Source organism: Megalobrama amblycephala, linkage group LG21 (assembly GCF_018812025.1).
Source record: "Megalobrama amblycephala isolate DHTTF-2021 linkage group LG21, ASM1881202v1, whole genome shotgun sequence".
Classification (NCBI taxonomy): Eukaryota; Metazoa; Chordata; class Actinopteri; order Cypriniformes; family Xenocyprididae; genus Megalobrama; species Megalobrama amblycephala.
The window spans coordinates 3,284,102-3,302,297 of NC_063064.1; the positions used below are offsets into that span (position 1 = coordinate 3,284,102).

Genomic DNA, 18,196 nt, shown 5'->3' on the forward strand with positions numbered 1-18,196 from the left:
CCTGAAGCGGCATTGAGGTGCTTTTCAGCCACTCTCATTAACAGGACAGAGACAAAGTAAAAATGTGATGTAAGTGGTTGGGTAGATCGAGAGGTAAGGAGCATTGGGTTTTATCGGTTAGGAGACTCACAATTGTTTTGAAAGAGGGAGATGTGCTTATGTTTCTTTTGTGTCCTGCTTCTGCTTTGTTGGAAAGAACCTAGAGAGAACGCCAGAGTCTAGAAAAAGGTAACAAAGCTGGCATTGGACCTCCCTCAGAATATGTTTGCAGTGTCCTTGCACTCTTCATTATCCTTCCCGACCTTGTAGGGGGCTCATTGAATCGATCCCGATCTCAAACATGTTCTTGGAGATTGGGGGTTATGACTCCGCCCCTTTGCTGCCAGGATACCCATAATTCTCTCCCCCCAGATTTATGGAAATAGCGCACTTTTTTCTTTGAGTGAAGAGAGTACAAGGAATAAACCTTTTTATGCACATCGCTTGTCTGTTTCGTAGACACACCATTCATCCATCCGTGCCAAAATGCTGATTGGATGGCAGTTTAAAGCTTCTTACCACCCTGTCGTTCCACGTGCAGATAGGTGCACGGAAGACGTTGTGACTTTCGCCGGTATTCTTTCGCAGAGGCAATATTGTAGCCTGTGAGGTTTATCCGAGGCGTGATCATTGCTGGTTGAAAACTTTACCCAATATCCCGCCGGGATGACTTGAAATACAGTCAGCCTTGGCAATTTTTGTCGGCCTCTTAGGAGGCTTAATAATTTATTGAAAGTAAGCGGTTGTGTTTCGGTTTCTTTCACGTGTTGTTTTTGCTAAGATGGCGAAAGCTCACGTCTGGTGAATGTCTTCCTCGGAGCGCACTTGGAGGGTCTTTGTGTTTTTAATGGTCATATGCAAGCACCAGCTTGCATGTTGTATTGATCTTGATCTCAACAATGTTTTCAGATATGAACACAGCTTTTCTGCCGCTATTATTAAAATGTGATTCAGTCAAAGAGCCCCATGACGTGTGGTAAACAGTGATTGGAGAAATGAAGCTTTTCAAAGTTTCGGATCAATTGAACAAATTGCTTTGCAAAATGATTCACTGTTTCCAAGCGTTTGAAACGCCACACGCTGGTGACACCTGCTGGTCAGAGCAGTGTAAATGCAACAAAAACTCAGGCCAAACATGCATAAAAAACTTTTACAAACACATTGCAAATGTTTTATTGGAAGTAAAATCTATCAAATGCAATTAACTTATAATCTAATATTATTACATTTCAAGTGTCTGTGTAATATGTGTTCTTTTATCAATTTTCAGGTCTTGTTTTGTTTGTTCCATGGATGGCTCAGCTAAACAGGCCAATAAAATACTATGGGCTACAATTATTCTTTGTAATTATACTAATGTCTAATTAAAACTACCACAAATATATAAAACTGATCAGAGATCATGTCAAAAACATAGGCACTTTTTCAGTGGTTCTCAGTGAATTCCCATGATTCATGGGTTCGCAGAGATGGTCCCAAGCGGTGAGCCATTAAAATTTCGAAACATTTTGAAACAGTTATGTCGTAACAAAGACTCTTTCACTGAAATCACGTGACTTTGGCAGTCTGATGCACGCTCCGAACGACTGAATCAAAACAAAAGATTGTAAAGTTTTCAATATTTCACGAAACAGTCTTTCGAAATCGCTCACCACTAGTCGTAAACAGTTGGATAGATGCGAGCAGCATCGCTGCAGTCGCCCTGTTCACTAGGCTCTCCTGGAGGCTAAAGACCTCAAGCGACGAGGTTGGGATTCGAACCCAGGCATGCAGAGCAAAATGGATTAACAGTCCATCACCTTAACCACTCGGCCACCTCGTCACTTGACAGTCTGCCTGAAATTTGTCTGTGATGTTTTTTCTACAACTATTTTTACTATGACAAGCTTAAAGTTGGCAGCAAGGTCCTTCGAGCGGCTGTCCAAGGTGCACTAGGCTCTCCGAAACACTAAAGCCATCAAACGACGAGGATGGGATTCGAACCCACGCGTGCAGAGCACAATGGATTAGCAGTCCATCGCCTTACCCTTTTGAGCAGCTATGCCAGGTGCACTGGGCTCTCCAAAACACTAAAGCCATCGAACGACGAGGATGGGATTCGAACCCACGCGTGCAGAGCACAATGGATTAGCAGTCCATCGCCTTAACCACTCGGCCACCTCGTCTCTCGATCAACTGCCAGCTCAAAGCTGGGCTGCGGTGTTTTTCTGCAGCTATTTTTAATATGATGACGTTAAAGTTGGCAGCAAGACACTTTGAGCAGCTTTGCCAGACGCACTGCGCTCTCTCGAGCACTAAAGCCACCAAACGACGAGGATGGGATTCGAACCCACGCGTGCAGTGCACAATGGATTAGCAGTCCATCGCCTTAACCACTCGGCCACCTCGTCACACCTTCAGCTGCCTGAAGTGGCATTGAGGTGCTTTTCAGCCACTCTCATTAACAGGACAGAGACAAAGTAAAAATGTGATGTAAGTGGTTGGGTAGATCGAGAGGTAAGGAGCATTGGGTTTTATCGGTTAGGAGACTCACAATTGTTTTGAAAGAGGGAGATGTGCTTATGTTTCTTTTGTGTCCTGCTTCTGCTTTGTTGGAAAGAACCTAGAGAGAACGCCAGAGTCTAGAAAAAGGTAACAAAGCTGGCATTGGACCTCCCTCAGAATATGTTTGCAGTGTCCTTGCACTCTTCATTATCCTTCCCGACCTTGTAGGGGGCTCATTGAATCGATCCCGATCTCAAACATGTTCTTGGAGATTGGGGGTTATGACTCCGCCCCTTTGCTGCCAGGATACCCATAATTCTCTCCCCCCAGATTTATGGAAATAGCGCACTTTTTTCTTTGAGTGAAGAGAGTACAAGGAATAAACCTTTTTATGCACATCGCTTGTCTGTTTCGTAGACACACCATTCATCCATCCGTGCCAAAATGCTGATTGGATGGCAGTTTAAAGCTTCTTACCACCCTGTCGTTCCACGTGCAGATAGGTGCACGGAAGACGTTGTGACTTTCGCCGGTATTCTTTCGCAGAGGCAATATTGTAGCCTATGAGGTTTATCCGAGGCGTGATCATTGCTGGTTGAAAACTTTACCCAATACCCCGCCGGGATGACTTGAAATACAGTCAGCCTTGGCAATTTTTGTCGGCCTCTTAGGAGGCTTAATAATTTATTGAAAGTAAGCGATTGTGTTTCGGTTTCTTTCACGTGTTGTTTTTGCTAAGATGGCGAAAGCTCACGTCTGGTGAATGTCTTCCTCGGAGCGCACTTGGAGGGTCTTTGTGTTTTTAATGGTCATATGCAAGCACCAGCTTGCATGTTGTATTGATCTTGATCTCAACAATGTTTTCAGATATGAACACAGCTTTTCTGCCGCTATTATTAAAATGTGATTCAGTCAAAGAGCCCCATGACGTGTGGTAAACAGTGATTGGAGAAATGAAGCTTTTCAAAGTTTCGGATCAATTGAACAAATTGCTTTGCAAAATGATTCACTGTTTCCAAGCGTTTGAAACGCCACACGCTGGTGACACCTGCTGGTCAGAGCAGTGTAAATGCAACAAAAACTCAGGCCAAACATGCATAAAAACCTTTTACAAACACATTGCAAATGTTTTATTGGAAGTAAAATCTATCAAATGCAATTAACTTATAATCTAATATTATTACATTTCAAGTGTCTGTGTAATATGTGTTCTTTTATCAATTTTCAGGTCTTGTTTTGTTTGTTCCATGGATGGCTCAGCTAAACAGGCCAATAAAATACTATGGGCTACAATTATTCTTTGTAATTATACTAATGTCTAATTAAAACTACCACAAATATATAAAACTGATCAGAGATCATGTCAAAAACATAGGCACTTTTTCAGTGGTTCTCAGTGAATTCGCATGATATATGGGTTCGCAGAGATGGTCCCAAGCGGTAAGCCATTAAAATTTCGAAACATTTTGAAACAGTTATGTCGTAACAAAGACTCTTTCACTGAAATCACGTGACTTTGGCAGTCTGATGCACGCTCCGAACGACTGAATCAAAACAAAAGATTGTAAAGTTTTCAATATTTCACGAAACAGTCTTTCGAAATCGCTCACCACTAGTCGTAAACAGTTGGATAGATGCGAGCAGCATCGCTGCAGTCACCCTGTTCACTAGGCTCTCCTGGAGGCTAAAGACCTCAAGCGACGAGGTTGGGATTCGAACCCAGGCATGCAGAGCAAAATGGATTAGCAGTCCATCACCTTAACCACTCGGCCACCTCGTCACTTGACAGTCTGCCTGAAATTTGTCTGTGGTGTTTTTTCTACAACTATTTTTACTATGACAAGCTTAAAGTTGGCAGCAAGGTCCTTCGAGCGGCTGTCCAAGGTGCACTAGGCTCTCCGAAACACTAAAGCCATCAAACGACGAGGATGGGATTCGAACCCACGCGTGCAGAGCACAATGGATTAGCAGTCCTTCGCCTTACCCTTTTGAGCAGCTATGCCAGGTGCACTGGGCTCTCCAAAACACTAAAGCCATCGAACGACGAGGATGGGATTCGAACCCACGCGTGCAGAGCACAATGGATTAGCAGTCCATCGCCTTAACCACTCGGCCAAAAACAGGGCAAAAGGGACTGCCACAAGGGGGAAAGAAAGGGAAAAGAGAGGGGGAAAGGGGGGGGGGGAAGGAAAGAAAAAATTGATCACTTATGAACACATGAAGGATTTAAGTAAGGGTTTGATTGATTTTTGACTACAATTTATAATAAAAACTTTAAAAAAATAAAATACTGATCTGACAAACACACTCTTGCCAGGACTTGCACCTGGAATCTTCCACCCAAAGGATGGCTGTGTTACTATTACACCACAAGAGTTGTGTCTTTTTTTTTTCTTCTTTTTTTTTTTACACCACACGAGTTGTGTGTTGTTGTTTTTTTCTTTTTTTTTACACCACACGAGTTGTGTTGTTGTTTTTTTCTTTTTTTTTTACACCACACAAGTTGTGTGTTGTTTTTTTCTTTTTTTTTTACACCACATGAGTTGTGTGTTGTTGTTTTTTTCTTTTTTTACTACACCACACGAGTTGTCTTCTTTTCTTTTCTTTTTGTTTTACAAACACAGCAGCTAAAACAAATATTCACAGCACAAAACACAGCAAACAATTAAAAACTGAACTATATACAACTATAAAAAAAACTAAATAAAAACAACTATATACATAACTTCTATATACACCAATTAAAACAATCAAAGACCTCCCTGTACATTCTCCTTCCACTGTTCAACAGAGAGGCCTGAGGATGGGCAATACCACCGGCCCTTCAGCTGAGTGTGGCCAGTTGTCTTATTTTTTGACAGCCCACAGTGCTTGCAGATATAATGATATATATCCTTTGCTAGGCGTTTCCGTGGTGGTTCCCCTCTTGCCGCCCGTTCCTCATCCTCTTTGGCAGCTTTCTGCCTTCTCCAGGTGCGCTGCCTGGGCTGCGTAAGGTGACAAGTTTGTGGTGGCAGGTTATCAGGTGGCTGGAACTCGAGAGGAGCCTGGAACTGAGGAGGCGGCTGGAACTGGGGAGGTGCCTGGAACCGGGGAGGCGGCTGGAACTGGGGAGGATCCTGGAACTGGGGAGGCGGCTGGAACTGGGGAGGAGCCTGGAACTGAGGAGGTGCCTGGAACCGGGGAGGCAGCTGGAACTGGGGAGGATCCTGGAAATGGGGAGGCGGCTGGAACTGGGGAGGATCCTGGAAATGGGGAGGCGGCTGGAACTGGGGAGGGGGCATAAACTGGGTAGACTGAGGCACTGTTAGACTCTGTGGATAGCTGGGAAAGGGTGGGTAGGAACCAAGATGGGAGAATGCAAAATGTGGTGCTGGTGGATATATAGGAAATGCCGAGTAAGATAAGGGAGGAGGGGTGGGCTGTGGGCACCTGTTGGAGATGCGTTTCCGAATGAAGGCCTCTCCCTCCTTATTTTCTGGCTCCTCAAATTCCATGGCCTCATGCCCATGCTGTGCAGGAGCAGCTGGAAGTTCACGCACTTCAGGAAGTGGCTCCTTTGCCAAATATAACTGGTTAGGCAGTGCGGTACCCTGCAGCAGCATGTCTCTGTTCACACGTTTCTGTCTTCTTAGTAGCCTGCAAGAGAAATATTGTTTAAGCAATTTATTTAAATTGGTTTTAAATTTACTGGCCTAAATAATTGGTATATGCTACAGAAATTATTAAAATTTGAGACAAATATTACAGTATGTGTCTATTCCTAGTAAGTGCTTTTATAACAACACTCAATAAAACACATTTTGCACTGTGATGCACTTGTGCTGCAAAATGGTAAAAGCACCAAAAATTAAGCACCACTACAACACGTCGCACTCTTTACACAACGACTCAAAATTGTTCACACTTGTTTCTAATGATGTGAAACCAACTGTAATAAATACAGGCCAGTTCAGAGTGCTGAATTATTATACCAACAATAGATGGAAATAATAATAATAATAATAATGATGATTTTTACAATGACACTATTTTCTTTTAGAGATGCTGTACAGCTGAAATGAACTCTCTTTGTATTACTGACCATCATGTACCTGTTATCACAACCTCTATTGTAATAAAGTATAATAGAAATAAAGATGACTTGACTAGACTCAGGCTGGACCCAACATGAAGACGTGATGCTGAAGCAGAATAAATCTCTCACTGACTTTGGTTTAGCCGTTTCAGTTTTTTTCTTCTTTTTTTGTGTACTGTAACATGCTTTTCTTTTAGACTTTTCTTGACCTTTAAGGATTTTGCATTTAGACTACTGTTTTTTACAGCATTCAAGTGCTGAATATACAGTCATTCAATACAATATAACAGTGTTTCTCAACCAGGGGTCTGTGGACCCCTTGGCGTAATGACAGGTGGTCCTTTTAAAATGTCTGAATATGAGTATTTGTACATAGACATAATATTCAATATAATACTATACATTCAGTATACCTTACTTAGTTGTGATTTCAATACTTTAATGTAATTGCATACTTGTTTACTGTGAGATACAATATACTTGTTTTTTCTGTAACTACATGCTCTGGATGTTGTGTGCTCCATTTTGCTGATGTAGTGTTTAATGAATGATCTTGATTACAGGTGAAGGGGTTTTGAAACAATTGTTTTGTTTCGCCATAATAGTAAGAGTTTTTTTTTATTTGATTTGAATTTGTGTTTAATGCTTTAGGAAAATGAGTGATGGTTTCAAGAAATGTGTTTTAGCAATTCAGAAAAACTGTAATGACTTGCCTGGTTGAATAAACTAAACTAAAACTAAAGCCCATTGTATTTACTTAGTATAATATTTAAAAGAAACATGTACAGGAAGGTTTTATAAGTACAGTCTTGATATACTACTGTGATTGCATAAAAAATTACACAAAAGAAGACTCACCATGAGGAGACAGTAGTGGTGTTTATCGGGACCAGAACCAGGTTAGTCTGTCCTAGAACAGCTCTGCTGTCCTCCAGCAGCTGTTTCAAGTGGCTGTAGACCATCACAATGGATTGTGGAATTGGCAGAGTTCTTCCTCTTGTGTCCTTGGGCCTGTTCCGTGCTTGCTTAAACTCTTTAAAAAGTCGTAAGCAAACACATTCACAGACCCTGTGGACTTCAGGGTCCTGAGCCGCCTGCCCATGAGTCATGAACAGTCTATGGAAAAGAAGGATTATATAATCTAGATTGTATACAGGGTTATAAACTAGTGAAAATCCAAATAGTCAAATTACCTCTCTGCTGCCTGCTGTCCTGGAGCAGAGCCACTCCGCTTCCTGGATGCTCTCCATGGTCCTGGCAAAGTCTTCTTCTTCACCCTCTGGCTATATTTTGATGGCACCTTGTCCATGGCATGCAGAGCCATGTACAGCTGCACTATGTTGGCCTCCTCTTGTGATGACAAGGCAGTGATGGTCCGGTTTAGACCAACCAGGTAGGTTGCCAGGGCATCAACTGCCTCCCAGCCCAAGACACCTCTAGAATCACACTGAGAAAAAAAGCCAACCACAGTCCAATAAATATATACAATGTCATAGTAAATATATTTCATTGTACATGCATACATTTTATCTTCACAAATGGTTGACAATAAGTGTTTTGCACTTCACCAGATACAATGTTTATTAAAAAAGTAAAAGATAGTACAGGATAGCAACATTACCTGGCTGGATGTGCTAGGAATTGCAGTGTCATCCTCCTCTTCCTCACTGACCTCCGCATCAGGGGATTTGGGTCCAGTGTCATCCACCTGACTGGTCACCTGGGCCTCTGTGACATCTACTGGAGGGTCAGAGTCACCAGCCCTAAGATCAGCAGCATGGCACACAGTTGCGTCAAAACCACTGTCATCTTCGGGCTCCTCTGAGGGGACTTCAGGGATGCCACTGTGGTCACCAATCAACTGGTCGCCTCTATTGGACTGGGCCAACAAGTACTCCACTGCAATGCGCTCATCTGCAATAATTTTTAACACATTGTTAATGGAGAGAGGACACACACACACACAGACATGAGAGAGAGAGAGAGAGAGAGAGAGGAATACTCCAATGCTCAGTATTTCCCTGAGAGATCTTACCAGTGGGTTTTCCTGGAGGGGTGAATTCTGGCATCAAAGGACAACCAAGGACACGTTGGCTCATGTTATTAAGATGAGACATTAAGCGCACATCAAATGTCCTGATGGTTGAGGCCCCCACCACAGACACAGCATCTTTTGCCCGGCTCATGTTCCATCTCGAGGCCCCCTCCAACATGTACATTTGTGTGTGCATGGCATTGCATCTCCATCCTGTGAATGAAAATGCACAGATTCAACCAGCAATTATTTCAAACTTAGGACTAACAAAATTAACGACACAGATAAAGAACAGTAACATAGAATAATAAGCTAGTAGTAAATTCCATGAAAATAAGCCAAATACAGGTAGTACCCAGGGTTCTACATCAATAATGTTAAAACAAAAGCAATATTTACAACTTAAAATCTACAGAACATTATGCAATTTAACATTCAGAATTTACCAGGAATGAAGGCACACTGGTGGCGGTGAAAACTCTCCAGAGAGGATGACCCCCTGCCACACCTAAGCACATTTAGGACTCTGCCACCCTTCTGGAGTGTCCCCGTCTTTGTATAGAGGTCAACATGTGGAGGATCCTGGATGCACTCAAGGTGTTTTTGCTGCATCTCCCAAACATGGTGCATGCTGTCAGGCTTAACCAGACGAAGCCCTGTAGTGTCGGTTAGCTCCCACACTGATTCCAGCAGCCCTGAAATCATGGCCCGGATCTCCTCAGCCCCGCGTGTCCGCCGTCTACAGTGCTTTGCCAGTTCACCTGGGCTGATGCTGGTCATGAGCTGTGCCTCAGTGGGAGCCTGTCCACCATGTCTGCTCTTCCACTCCCCTCTTTTGGCCGCCTTTAGTTCCTTAACATCCTCCTGATCCCACTCAAAGATACAGGAGGAAAGTTTAGAACAAAAGGTACCATAGAGAGGGTGGTGCTCAGTAGTAAGGCCGCAGTTGAATCTTCTCATAAAATGGAAGATATCTAGCCTTACAATACACTTCCATGGCCGAAAAAGATTCAGCACCGCAGGTACACCTGTGTATAGGGAAAATAATAATCAAAAAGCATGCATGTGATTTCATTTCAACATACTTCTCAGTCATTATAATTAATTACAATTACATTACATTGATTGTAATAATAATACTAATTAACATCACCAGTAGGAAAAGGGGATTTTTTTACACCACTATTAACTTTTGTAAAATGTATTGCAATGCACATTTGTGACCCTGGACCACAAAACCAGTCATAAGTTGTACAGGAATATTTGTAGCAATAGCCAACAATATATTACATGTGTCAAAATTATTTATTTTTCTTTTCTTCCAAAAATTATTAGGATATCAAGTAAAGATCATGTTCCATGAAGATATTTTGTAAATTTCCTACCATAAATATATAAAAAATATATTTTTGTGAGTGGATATGCATTGCTAAGGGCTTCATTTAGACAACTTTAAATGAGATTTTCTCAATATTTAGATTTTTTGCACCCTCAGCCAAATATTGTCCTATCCTAACTAACCATACATCAATGGAAAGATTATTTAGTCAGAAAAAGCTTGCCTTTCAGATGATGTCTACATGTTAATAAAAAAAAGACCATTAAGACTTGGTTTTGTGGTCCAGGGTCACATTTGATAAAGTAGCAATCTGAAAATCCCACCTGACTGACTGCAGCAATCCCGGTCAACATAGATGACCTCTGGCTCTGGCTCACCAGCATTCTGGTAGCGTCTGACGATGCCCTGGCACAGCTCCTCCAGCCCCGCACCTTCAGCTGTTGTCAGAACACTGTTCAGAACCTGGCCGAGCTCATTGCCAATGTTGGTCATCCATGCAGCCGTGTCCCCAATGCCACCAGCCAGCTTTTTGGTGATCTGAAAAGCAAGCATAAACAAATATAAACATTTTCTTCTTTTTGTTATGGTCCATTACAATATATATAACACATATTACACAAATGCACAAATTTTCATTATTATGATGAAATTATGGATGGCTGATAATAAAACTCATACTCAAACCTTCATTTATTGTACCTTCTTAGTGGAATCCATCTTCAGGATTCGGCCATAGGTGGAGGTTATCACTCCCTTCATCTCGTCCCGATGGCTGAGGATGTCGTTGGAGTGGACAGTCTCAAACCACTGGGCGAGTGGAAGTGGCCTGAAGGGTGCAGGTGCAGAGAAGGAAGGTGCCGTTGCAGGTTGTACCAGGGCAACCTTTCTCGAATAATTCTCACAGTCAGAGAGGTACTGGATGGTCCTTCGTGCCCACTCCTCACTGTGGACTTCCTCTATTGCTGACTGGAGATAGGAGGAACTGTTGCCGCTGGTCCTTGGCCTGAGGAAGGTCACACATTTCCTGTCCAGTGCTAGCTGAGTGGTCAGCACTGCTGGAAACAGTGACCTGTGTGCCACATCCAGTTGTGAAAGGATGTCCTGGCTCCATGGGCATACTGACAACCTGCATACACTGCAGCGTGGATAGTCTCCACCCACCAGGTAGTAGCGGCTATCCACGTCGATCACCTCCCTGACCTTCGGGTAGATCCCAGAATGGTGCATATTACGGCCACATTGTGAACAATTAAGAGGAATGCCCCACATCCTCATTGGTGCCCACAAGAACATCCTCTGTCTGAAGTACCACCCGGGCTCAGGAGGAGACGGCTTGGGCAGCATTGGTGGATGAAACCAGTTCTCCTGGATCTTCTGCCTCAGCTGTCCTGTGGGCTCATAAAGGCACTTGGCAACCCACACCCAATCTGCTGGCTGGAGGACCCTCTTGAACTGACTGGGAAGAAAACTTTCCCAATCAGTAGCAGCCTGAGGCAGAGGTGGTGTGGGTAGTGAGGGTGCTGGACATGAGGATGGAGTGGGCTGTGGAGATGGAGAACGGCATAGTGTTGAGGGCTGTGGAGCCGGAGAGTAGTGTGGGGATGGAGATGGCCTCGAGGATGGAGTGGGCCGTGGTGGTGGTAAGGGTTGCGGAGCTGGAGAGTGGTGTGGGGATGGACAGGGCCCCGGGGACGGCATGGGCAACGGAGATGGCATGGGCCGCGGGGACGGAGTGGGCCGTGGTGGTGGTGGTGAGGGCTGTGAAGCTGGAGAGTGGTGTGTGGATGGAGATGGCCTCGAGGATGGAGTGGGCCGTGGTGGTGGTAAGGGCTGCAGAGCTGGAGAGTGGTGTGTGGATGGAGATGGCCTCGAGGATGGAGTGGGCCGTGGTGGTGGTAAGGGCTGCGGAGCTGGAGAGTGGTGTGGGGATGGACTGGGCTGCAGGAACGGAGTGGGCCGTGGGGACGGAGAGGGCCATAGGGATGGAGTGGGCCGTAGTGGTGGTGGTGAGGGCTGTATAGCTGGAGAGTGGCATGGAGATGGAGACACTGGTGCTGGCAGTGGAGACGGCAAGTGCTGCGGAGGTGGCGCCAGCCTTGGAGATGGTGAGGGGCATGGCGATGGCGAGGGATTTTTTGAAGTGCTGGCACGTGGAGCCAACAGGGCCCCATAATGGTTGGACTCAATGTGCTGGAGGAGTCCAACAGCACCCTGGACCCTGGCCCCACAGGTGTCACACCTCTCTTCAGCGTGGTAGTCAGAGAGGTGCTCAGAGAACTTCTCTGCCTCCACAACCACACCACACAGAGAACACTTCACTCCCTGTTCTTCTCCCTGTGATGTCCCTGCCTCCTCTGAGCTGCCGCCTGCCACTGCATTAGGCCCAGCCTTATCTGTTGACTGGGAGAAAACAAAGTTTAAGAACAAAAGAAGGCCATACTATTCTCATGTTAAATTATTTCACCAATTATTCTGCAGAACAGCGTACTCTGATAATAGATATGGGGATGGTCCATAAAATAGTCTATTATATGATACAGGGACTTATCATGCCTTTGATATATTATATCAAATACCTACCTTATGGAACCCACAAGTGCACACTATATGCCTGCCAAACAGGTCCACCTTATTCCCCTTTTGCAGGGGACAGGCATCAATGCGCTCCAAGGCCTCCTTCCATTTTCTGCTTCCAGGCCTTTTGCCTGTACTGAACTGGAAGGTGCCCTGGGCATACCTATGGCAGACATCATTCCAATAGGCGGAGGATTTGCCTGTTTTGGTCATATCTGAAAAATATTGTGGAACAATCAATGTAGTTGAGCATTTCTTGACAGTGACATGGTGACATGTAGTTTACACTTACAAACAAAATAGCTAGCTAGCAGCGTATGTGTATTCAAAACAACGTTTACAACAGCAGGCTGTAGCATTTAATTTAATTAATTTACTTTTGGCTACCACAGAAGATTTGGGGACCATAACAATATTATTCTACAGATCAACAATGCAGACTATGGTTGAAATATATATCATAGTCTTTTTAGTTCATGCTGTTAACTTAACCCTCTATGGCATAGTGTTGCCCCTTGCCCTCAGGCAAAACCCCCCTTTTTTGGACCTCGCACCCACATTATAAAAAAATATACATATAATATCACATGACATGTCTGTTCAAAACATGTTTAAAATATAATATCTTTTTATAAAAATATATGCATGTGCATCAATATGTAAAGAAATATGTTTGATTATTAAAATAATTATTTTGTTTTTATTTATGTACTAAAACTGTTTTTTTGCCTGTGCAGTGTGCAGTTAGCACTTTTGTTCCAATAGAAAATTCTGTGCATTTTCCCACAAAAAAAAAAAAACTATAGTAATTTATAGTAAATACTACAGTGTTTTTGAACCATACTATAGTAAATTGTAGTATTCTGTATACATTATAATATAATATCCCATATAAATAGAATTATTAACTATAGTGAACTCATAAACTGTAATGATAACACATTAGGTTAATTTGTTAACATTAGTTAACTACATTAGTTAACATGAACTAATAATGAACTGCACTTATGCAGCATTTATTAATCTTTGTTAATGTTATTTCCAACACTTACTAATATATTATTAAAATCTTAACATTAGTTAATGCACTGTAAACTAACATGTAGAAACAATGAACAACTGTAATTTCATAAACTAACATTAACAAAGATTAGTAAATACAGTAACAAATGTAATGATCATGGTTATTTCATGTTAGTTAATACATTGACTAATGTTTAATGAATGAACCTTATTGTTAAGTGTTACCACTGTAATAAATACTGTAGTATAGTTTTTACTACAATAAACTATAATGTATTTGTAGTAACGTTATAATATACCCCGTTATAGAAAACTTAGTACAGTACTGGGTAATGTATTTTTATTATATTACTAGTTATTATATTACCAGAGCACCTGTAAAATTACCAAAAAATTACCACAACAAATTAATTCAAATAATTTACTATAGTATGGTTCAAAAACACTAACGTTGTAGTATTTACTAAAATTTAAATAGTATTTATTTGTTTTTTCTTTGGCACATTGTTGCCCTGAGGCAACAAACCAACATCTGGATCTGGGGTAGGTGGTCGACACATTTTATGATGGATATATTATCAAGGATCCCCAAGAAAATATTAAAAAAATATTTTTTCCCCCCAAAAATAAAATACCGCGCCATAGAGGGCTAACTAGCGTTCGTTAGCAATAACTGTCAAAAGTTAATGTTAAGTTAACTTGTTAACTTAAGTGTACCAAACCGAATAATCTTTATTCCAAATCATGAATTAACAAATAGTTTAAACAAATAGGTAAATAAAAATGTGTAATTTGATAACGCTTACCTTGAATCTCTTGATAGCAGACGATGTTGTAAACAGTGGGAATGCCATAAATAAAAGTTAGCCAATCAGCGGGGAGATTGAGCTGCATGTCAACTCGATTGCTGATTGGCTCTTTTTCGGTAGGACTTGATTGGCTCCTTTGCCCCATCAGTTCAGAGTTTTCGGATGTGAGTTAGGACATGTTCGGATTCAGTTAGGAGGTGGTTCGCACCTCGTTCGGACTTTGTTCGGAAGTGTTAGGACCTAGTTCGGAGGTATTCAAATGTTGTTAGGAAGTGTTTAGCCGTCCGATCGCTTCAAGTAACGGCCACCTCGTCTCTCGATCAACTGCCAGCTCAAAGCTGGGCTGCGGTGTTTTTCTGCAGCTATTTTTAATATGATGACGTTAAAGTTGGCAGCAAGACACTTTGAGCAGCTTTGCCAGACACTGCGCTCTCTCGAGCACTAAAGCCACCAAACGACGAGGATGGGATTCGAACCCACGCGTGCAGAGCACAATGGATTAGCAGTCCTTCACCTTAACCACTCGGCCACCTCGTCACTTGACAGTCTGCCTGAAATTTGTCTGTGGTGTTTTTTCTACAACTATTTTTACTATGACAAGCTTAAAGTTGGCAGCAAGGTCCTTTGAGCGGCTGTCCAAGGTGCACTAGGCTCTCCGAAACACTAAAGCCATCGAACGACGAGGATGGGATTCGAACCCACGCGTGCAGAGCACAATGGATTAGCAGTCCATCGCCTTAACCACTCGGCCACCTCGTCTCTCGATCAACTGCCAGCTCAAAGCTGGGCTGCGGTGTTTTTCTGCAGCTATTTTTAATATGATGACGTTAAAGTTGGCAGCAAGACACTTTGAGCAGCTTTGCCAGACGCACTGCGCTCTCTCGAGCACTAAAGCCACCAAACGACGAGGATGGGATTCGAACCCACGCGTGCAGAGCACAATGGATTAGCAGTCCATCGCCTTAACCACTCGGCCACCTCGTCACTTGACAGTCTGCCTGAAATTTGTCTGTGGTGTTTTTTCTACAACTATTTTTACTATGACAAGCTTAAAATTGGCAGCAAGGTCCTTTGAGCGGCTGTCCAAGGTGCACTAGGCTCTCCGAAACACTAAAGCCATCAAACGACGAGGATGGGATTCGAACCCACGCGTGCAGAGCACAATGGATTAGCAGTCCATCGCCTTAACCACTCGGCCACCTCGTCACACCTTCAGCTGCCTGAAGCGGCATTGAGGTGCTTTTCAGCCACTCTCATTAACAGGACAGAGACAAAGTAAAAATGTGATGTAAGTGGTTGGGTAGATCGAGAGGTAAGGAGCATTGGGTTTTATCGGTTAGGAGACTCACAATTGTTTTGAAAGAGGGAGATGTGCTTATGTTTCTTTTGTGTCCTGCTTCTGCTTTGTTGGAAAGAACCTAGAGAGAACGCCAGAGTCTAGAAAAAGGTAACAAAGCTGGCATTGGACCTCCCTCAGAATATGTTTGCAGTGTCCTTGCACTCTTCATTATCCTTCCCGACCTTGTAGGGGGCTCATTGAATCGATCCCGATCTCAAACATGTTCTTGGAGATTGGGGGTTATGACTCCGCCCCTTTGCTGCCAGGATACCCATAATTCTCTCCCCCCAGATTTATGGAAATAGCGCACTTTTTTCTTTGAGTGAAGAGAGTACAAGGAATAAACCTTTTTGTGCACATCGCTTGTCTGTTTCGTAGACACACCATTCATCCATCCGTGCCAAAATGCTGATTGGATGGCAGTTTAAAGCTTCTTACCACCCTGTCGTTCCACGTGCAGATAGGTGCACGGAAGACGTTGTGACTTTCGCCGGTATTCTTTCGCAGAGGCAATATCGTAGCCTATGAGGTTTATCCGAGGCGTGATCATTGCTGGTTGAAAACTTTACCCAATACCCCGCCGGGATGACTTGAAATACAGTCAGCCTTGGCAATTTTTGTCGGTCTCTTCGGAGGCTTAATAATTTGTTGAAAGTAAGCGGTTGTGTTTCGGTTTCTTTCATGTGTTGTTTTTGCTAAGTTGGCGAAAGCTCACGTCTGGTGAATGTCTTCCTCGGAGCGCACTTGGAGGGTCTTTGTGTTTTTAATGGTCATATGCAAGCACCAGCTTGCATGTTGTATTGATCTTGATCTCAACAATGTTTTCAGATATGAACACAGCTTTTCTGCCGCTATTATTAAAATGTGATTCAGTCAAAGAGCCCCATGACGTGTGGTAAACAGTGATTGGAGAAATGAAGCTTTTCAAAGTTTCGGATCAATTGAACAAATTGCTTTGCAAAATGATTCACTGTTTCCAAGCGTTTGAAACGCCACACGCTGGTGACACCTGCTGGTCAGAGCAGTGTAAATGCAACAAAAACTCAGGCCAAACATGCATAAAAAACTTTTACAAACACATTGCAAATGTTTTATTGGAAGTAAAATCTATCAAATGCAATTAACTTATAATCTAATATTATTACATTTCAAGTGTCTGTGTAATATGTGTTCTTTTATCAATTTTCAGGTCTTGTTTTGTTTGTTCCATGGATGGCTCAGCTAAACAGGCCAATAAAATACTATGGGCTACAATTATTCTTTGTAATTATACTAATGTCTAATTAAAACTACCACAAATATATAAAACTGATCAGAGATCATGTCAAAAACATAGGCACTTTTTCAGTGGTTCTCAGTGAATTCGCATGATTCATGGGTTCGCAGAGATGGTCCCAAGCGGTGAGCCATTAAAATTTCGAAACATTTTGAAACAGTTATGTCGTAACAAAGACTCTTTCACTGAAATCACGTGACTTTGGCAGTCTGATGCACGCTCCGAACGACTGAATCAAAACAAAAGATTGTAAAGTTTTCAATATTTCACGAAACAGTCTTTCGAAATCGCTCACCACTAGTCGTAAACAGTTGGATAGATGCGAGCAGCATCGCTGCAGTCGCCCTGTTCACTAGGCTCTCCTGGAGGCTAAAGACCTCAAGCGAACGAGGTTGGGATTCGAACCCAGGCATGCAGAGCAAAATGGATTAGCAGTCCATCACCTTAACCACTCGGCCACCTCGTCACTTGACAGTCTGCCTGAAATTTGTCTGTGGTGTTTTTTCTACAACTATTTTTACTATGACAAGCTTAAAGTTGGCAGCAAGGTCCTTCGAGCGGCTGTCCAAGGTGCACTAGGCTCTCCGAAACACTAAAGCCATCAAACGACGAGGATGGGATTCGAACCCACGCGTGCAGAGCACAATGGATTAGCAGTCCATCGCCTTACCCTTTTGAGCAGCTATGCCAGGTGCACTGGGCTCTCCAAAACACTAAAGCCATCGAACGACGAGGATGGGATTCGAACCCACGCGTGCAGAGCACAATGGATTAGCAGTCCATCGCCTTAACCACTCGGCCACCTCGTCTCTCGATCAACTGCCAGCTCAAAGCTGGGCTGCGGTGTTTTTCTGCAGCTATTTTTAATATGATGACATTAAAGTTGGCAGCAAGACACTTTGAGCAGCTTTGCCAGACGCACTGTGCTCTCTCTGGAGCACTAAAGCCACCAAACGACGAGGATGGGATTCGAACCCACGCGTGCAGAGCACAATGGATTAGCAGTCCATCGCCTTAACCACTCGGCCACCTCGTCACACCTTCAGCTGCCTGAAGCGGCATTGAGGTGCGAACCCACGCGTGCAGAGCACAATTTCAGCCACTCTCATTAACAGGACAGAGACAAAGTAAAAATGTGATGTAAGTGGTTGGGTAGATCAAGAGGTAAGGAGCATTGGGTTTTATCGGTTAGGAGACTCA

General features: G+C 43.2%; 1 protein-coding gene and 14 non-coding genes across 15 annotated transcripts; 3 read left to right on the forward strand and 12 right to left on the reverse strand.

The window, feature by feature from the left end:
• Positions 1–615: 615 nt before the first annotated feature.
• On the forward strand, positions 616–756 carry LOC125257333. The gene has a single exon (XR_007182343.1). It is a non-coding gene; the product is annotated as a U4 spliceosomal RNA (small nuclear RNA).
• A 1,023-nt stretch (positions 757–1,779) lies between these two features.
• On the reverse strand, positions 1,780–1,861 carry trnan-guu. The gene has a single exon. It is a non-coding gene; the product is annotated as a tRNA-Asn (tRNA).
• Positions 1,862–2,122: 261 nt separating this feature from the next.
• Positions 2,123–2,204, reverse strand: trnas-gcu. Its single transcript has one exon. It is a non-coding gene; the product is annotated as a tRNA-Ser (tRNA).
• Positions 2,205–2,347: 143 nt separating this feature from the next.
• Positions 2,348–2,429, reverse strand: trnas-gcu. Its single transcript has one exon. It is a non-coding gene; the product is annotated as a tRNA-Ser (tRNA).
• A 628-nt stretch (positions 2,430–3,057) lies between these two features.
• LOC125257334 lies at positions 3,058–3,198 on the forward strand. Its single transcript, XR_007182344.1, has one exon. It is a non-coding gene; the product is annotated as a U4 spliceosomal RNA (small nuclear RNA).
• A 1,023-nt stretch (positions 3,199–4,221) lies between these two features.
• trnas-gcu lies at positions 4,222–4,303 on the reverse strand. Its single transcript has one exon. It is a non-coding gene; the product is annotated as a tRNA-Ser (tRNA).
• A 719-nt stretch (positions 4,304–5,022) lies between these two features.
• LOC125257219 lies at positions 5,023–13,235 on the reverse strand. Its single transcript, XM_048173689.1, has 9 exons — positions 12,556–13,235; positions 10,675–12,375; positions 10,299–10,512; positions 9,083–9,664; positions 8,637–8,849; positions 8,223–8,515; positions 7,795–8,048; positions 7,460–7,717; positions 5,023–6,162 (listed from the first exon to the last, which is right to left on the reverse strand). Exons 1-9 carry the CDS (start codon positions 12,760–12,762, stop codon positions 5,274–5,276), a joined length of 4,611 nt encoding a protein of 1,536 aa, XP_048029646.1. The 5' UTR covers positions 12,763–13,235; the 3' UTR covers positions 5,023–5,273.
• Positions 13,236–14,836: 1,601 nt separating this feature from the next.
• On the reverse strand, positions 14,837–14,918 carry trnas-gcu. Its single transcript has one exon. It is a non-coding gene; the product is annotated as a tRNA-Ser (tRNA).
• A 140-nt stretch (positions 14,919–15,058) lies between these two features.
• Positions 15,059–15,140, reverse strand: trnas-gcu. Its single transcript has one exon. It is a non-coding gene; the product is annotated as a tRNA-Ser (tRNA).
• Positions 15,141–15,283: 143 nt separating this feature from the next.
• trnas-gcu lies at positions 15,284–15,365 on the reverse strand. The gene has a single exon. It is a non-coding gene; the product is annotated as a tRNA-Ser (tRNA).
• A 140-nt stretch (positions 15,366–15,505) lies between these two features.
• On the reverse strand, positions 15,506–15,587 carry trnas-gcu. The gene has a single exon. It is a non-coding gene; the product is annotated as a tRNA-Ser (tRNA).
• A 628-nt stretch (positions 15,588–16,215) lies between these two features.
• On the forward strand, positions 16,216–16,356 carry LOC125257335. Its single transcript, XR_007182345.1, has one exon. It is a non-coding gene; the product is annotated as a U4 spliceosomal RNA (small nuclear RNA).
• A 1,023-nt stretch (positions 16,357–17,379) lies between these two features.
• Positions 17,380–17,462, reverse strand: trnas-gcu. The gene has a single exon. It is a non-coding gene; the product is annotated as a tRNA-Ser (tRNA).
• A 261-nt stretch (positions 17,463–17,723) lies between these two features.
• trnas-gcu lies at positions 17,724–17,805 on the reverse strand. Its single transcript has one exon. It is a non-coding gene; the product is annotated as a tRNA-Ser (tRNA).
• A 145-nt stretch (positions 17,806–17,950) lies between these two features.
• trnas-gcu lies at positions 17,951–18,032 on the reverse strand. Its single transcript has one exon. It is a non-coding gene; the product is annotated as a tRNA-Ser (tRNA).
• Between the last annotated feature and the right edge of the window lie 164 nt (positions 18,033–18,196).